This window comes from Nicotiana tabacum, chromosome 13 (assembly GCF_000715075.1).
Source record: "Nicotiana tabacum cultivar K326 chromosome 13, ASM71507v2, whole genome shotgun sequence".
NCBI lineage: Eukaryota > Viridiplantae > Streptophyta > Magnoliopsida > Solanales > Solanaceae > Nicotiana > Nicotiana tabacum.
The window spans coordinates 121,308,804-121,312,594 of NC_134092.1; the positions used below are offsets into that span (position 1 = coordinate 121,308,804).

At 32.1% G+C, this 3,791-nt stretch overlaps 1 protein-coding gene across 1 annotated transcript; it reads right to left on the minus strand.

Annotated features, from left to right (window-relative positions):
* Window positions 1-1,058: 1,058 nt before the first annotated feature.
* On the minus strand, window positions 1,059-3,443 carry LOC107772062 (bark storage protein A). Its single transcript, XM_016591546.2, has 6 exons — window positions 3,068-3,443; window positions 2,745-2,812; window positions 2,247-2,402; window positions 1,937-2,143; window positions 1,634-1,813; window positions 1,059-1,389 (listed from the first exon to the last, which is right to left on the minus strand). The coding sequence occupies exons 1-6, from the start codon at window positions 3,309-3,311 to the stop codon at window positions 1,213-1,215; spliced, it is 1,032 nt and encodes a 343-aa protein (XP_016447032.2). The 5' UTR covers window positions 3,312-3,443; the 3' UTR covers window positions 1,059-1,212.
* Window positions 3,444-3,791: the final 348 nt, after the last annotated feature.

Sequence of the window (3,791 nt, forward strand, 5' to 3'; positions counted from 1 at the left end):
ATAAAAATTTATCCGTATTCGATATTTATATCAAATCAGTAAATATAAAAATGTGTTTTGCCTCAATAAAATACTTAACTATGATAAGTAGTAAGTATTTTTTCTCTAGGTTATAACTATTAGGTTAAATTGTTTGATTTAAGGTAAACAATGAGTGTGCAAAAGTTTTTACCAAAATATTATTGCTATTTCCCTATTGCCCAATTAAAAAATACTTTTAAGAAATGGAAGATAAAAATTGAAACACAGCCATTGATAACGAGAAGTCCCACTAAGTGAACTAGAGAAGCTTTCGAAGTGTTATTCCAAACTCCACGTGCTACATTCTTCCTCACTATTTTCAATAATTTATAATTATTTTTTTCCCTTTAGTTACAAAACCACCCAATTTTATTTTACTTTGTTAATTTACCTTTGAATTCACGTGTTCAGTACTTTCATACCACTCAACTCTTTCAAAATAATATTTCTACATAAACAATGATGAAGGAATTCTTTTTTTTTTTTGAAAAAATTACAAATAGATAAGTAAATCCGATCCTTCTCTCATTAGCCTTCGTACTCTTCTTATTTTGAATTTCTTTTAGTTTCTTTTGTATTTTATGTTGTTATTTATCCTTTGAGTTTGCAAAAAGCTTCGAAGAATTTGAATAAATGATAGTACGATTGGGTTTATGATATAAAAGAAACATAAGGGAAAATTGTTTGTTTGAGATTAAATTGTAGCTTTGGTTCACAATATTTGACAAAAGGGAGCTCTATGAATTACATGAAACTATAGGGTACGTAGTTTACAAGTTGAAAATTTAGTTGTAGTTGCTCATCATTGATACATCCATTTATGAAATGACCATGTTCTCTCTTTATTAGTTAATCTTAGTCAAAGATCCAGCAAATCACATATTTAGTCAAAGATGAAAGATCCAATCAATCACTTATTCTAATTGAAAATGTTGAATAATGGGATCAGTTCCTAGTTGTTTGAGCTCGTAAATACCATCAAATATTCATCTTTGGAATAAATGATATTCACGTATTCAGAATTAAGAGTCAGTAAGTTTCGAATCGAATAAGTGTGATCTTTTTATACATATATATTTGGATATTTTTCACATATGCATACATAGTTCGACCTAAGATAGTAAATTCAATTAGACGCACAAATCTCGTCCTAAATCTGTCTTACGAAATATTCTAGTTGTTATTAACATGCTAGAATTTGGAAATATAGTTTCCTGGAAGTGACTTGACAAAACGAATAACAACTTTGGCTGTGTTTAGAGCAGCTAAAGGTCCAAATAATCTAATTGTGTTGTCTCCTTCTTGTGTCCCTGCTAAATCTGATACTCCACGAATTACGATAACTGGGTAGCCATTTGACAAGCATGTCTGCACAAAATCACCAAAACAGAGCTATTAGTTCAAATTAAAAGAGCTATTAGTTCAAATTAAAAGAGCTATCGCACCCGTGTTAGATTCTTCAAAATGCAGGAGAATCTGACGTGTACTAGTCGGCACATTTAAAAAGTCCAAACAACATAATATAACTATCTTATAGGTGTCAGGTGACCTGATAATATAAAGAATCTTATTACATTATCTTGTATAAAAGTTAGAAGGAAAAGCAAATTACCATTACAACAGCTGAGCTCTCCATGTCAAGTGATGTAACCCCAAAAGTTTTGAAAAGGAAATCTGTGTAAGCTGCATTGTCAATGAAAAAGTTTGAAGTTGCCCCCTTAAGTCCAACAACTAATTTAGGCTTTTGGGGAAGACACAAAGTTGAATTTGCACACTGCTCCAGTTTCATCCCCTGTTATTGGATCCAAACACATTACAATCATACCAAATAGAAAATCGATCTGCCTCTAATTGCTGAACATAGTTACTCGATATCAGTACTGGTATAACAATATAATTGAAGTCCATCACTTACCTGTAAGTGAGAGGCTACGTGAAGCCAATTCTTGGTTATATTAAACCAAACTGGTCTCTGAGGTACATTGACCTCCCCTGAAGTTGAGTAAAACTGCTCCGTGCTATACCCAACACGCCCCAACTTGTTATCCCCTCCTTTTGGTGCATTATAATTCTTGAAATCAAATTGAGCAAAATCATTTGGTTCCAAAGTTGCATTTGGTTTCTGTCCAAACACACAATTTATGTGAGCCAACTATAATGTCAGTGGGAAAAAAAATTAAAAAAATATTGGTTTGTTTAAAGGATTAAAAGTTAGTAAGATTTACCAGCCAATCCCAGAGCCCAGTTTGTGCAACTTGATATGGGATTGTGACATCTCCAATGTGCATAGAACTGTTGGCATTACCAGAAATACCAAAATGGATTACTCCTTTTATGTCAAACAGATCCAACATCTGCTGTGTTGCTGCTGCTGCATTCACCTAAGGATAAGCCAATCAACTATTTTATCAAATCTTTGCAAAATGGTACTACAGTAACTTTACTCTTACTTTCCCTTATTTTTTCTTTATACATTCGCAATATTCAAAAACTCACTCGCCTGACTATTCAAGATTCGAGCCGGATAGATGCACTAAGATAGTAAAAAGGTAAAAATCGAGACATCTGATTGATATATTCTAACTATCCCATCATGCCCATAGGTGGTCTTTTACTTCTCTCTTATCATCAACGAGTGGTCAAGAATAGCAGCACAATTATTTTTTAAAGAAAGGACAATATTATCATTTGACTTGAAAAGAAAGATCTCAGAATTTTTTTACCAATCCAACTCCACATTTCACATAAATGACTTTCTTTCCTGCAACCTTCCCAATCTGGAAACGTCTACCTGCAAGAATGATTCTTAAGTCAGTCTTAATTCTGGAAATTAACATAAGTTAAAGCCAAAGAAACCAAGAATATTTTGAAGTAAATCAAGGAGCTAGAGACTGCATAAGCGAATCCAAGATCTTGAGTAGGTGAATCCAGAATAAATCTAACTTTATTATATGTATATATTTCAACTTTTTTCCCCTTCACATTTATATATAATTAAAGCAGAAAAGTAATGAGTTAGTTGAATCCACAAAAACATTACAGTTACCTGATAAATCAACAAAGGGGTGTCTAGGATCAGGCCTAAAGACACCAGTACTAAAAAAAGCTTCTTCTTCTGGTGCATAGACTGTGACAAGACCAAGAAAAGGACCATTTTTATTCACACTTTTAATAACTCTTAAAGAATTCAACCTTTCTAATGGAACTGCTTGTGCAGAAAACACAAGTAAAGGGATGAATGCAAAAGCCAATATCAGAGAAAATGGAGGGATTACTTGTTTTGCAGCCATATTGTGAACTGTAGCAAGTTTTGGTTCATGCTACCAGTATAACCAAGTTCATTTATATACGCAACAATTCACAAAAAGGTACACAGAAAAATTGATATAAAATCACCCGACAGGTTTCTGTTCATCATACTTTTATAATATATTCTCAAGTTTCACGTTTTAATTAATTCGAATATGCATTCCATTTTCTGTAGCTACAATGTACCACGTGTAGTTTTTTATTGAATAACAAAATAAAGCATATTCGAGATTTGAAATTTATGAATTTTTATATAGACCTCACGTAAAGTAAATAAACTAACTATATATATATATATATATATATATATATATATATAGTTAGTGCAAAAACTATTTTGTTCATGTGAACGGGTGGTCAACATGCTATATTCATCCCTACGGAGGTAAACATAGTCATGCTACTAGGTAAAGTTAGTTGACTCTATAATATGCAATAATAGATAAAAAATCTAAAGCAGG

Coding starts and splice junctions, on each gene's coding strand:
- LOC107772062 (XM_016591546.2), bottom strand. CDS start 3,311: ATGGCTGCAAAACAAGTAATCCCTCCATTTTCTCTGATATTGGCTTTT. Junction 2,813..3,067: donor CCCCTTTGTTGATTTATCAG/GTAACTGTAATG, acceptor TCATTCTTGCAG/GTAGACGTTTCCAGATTGGG. Junction 2,144..2,246: donor CTGGGCTCTGGGATTGGCTG/GTAAATCTTACT, acceptor GTGTTTGGACAG/AAACCAAATGCAACTTTGGA.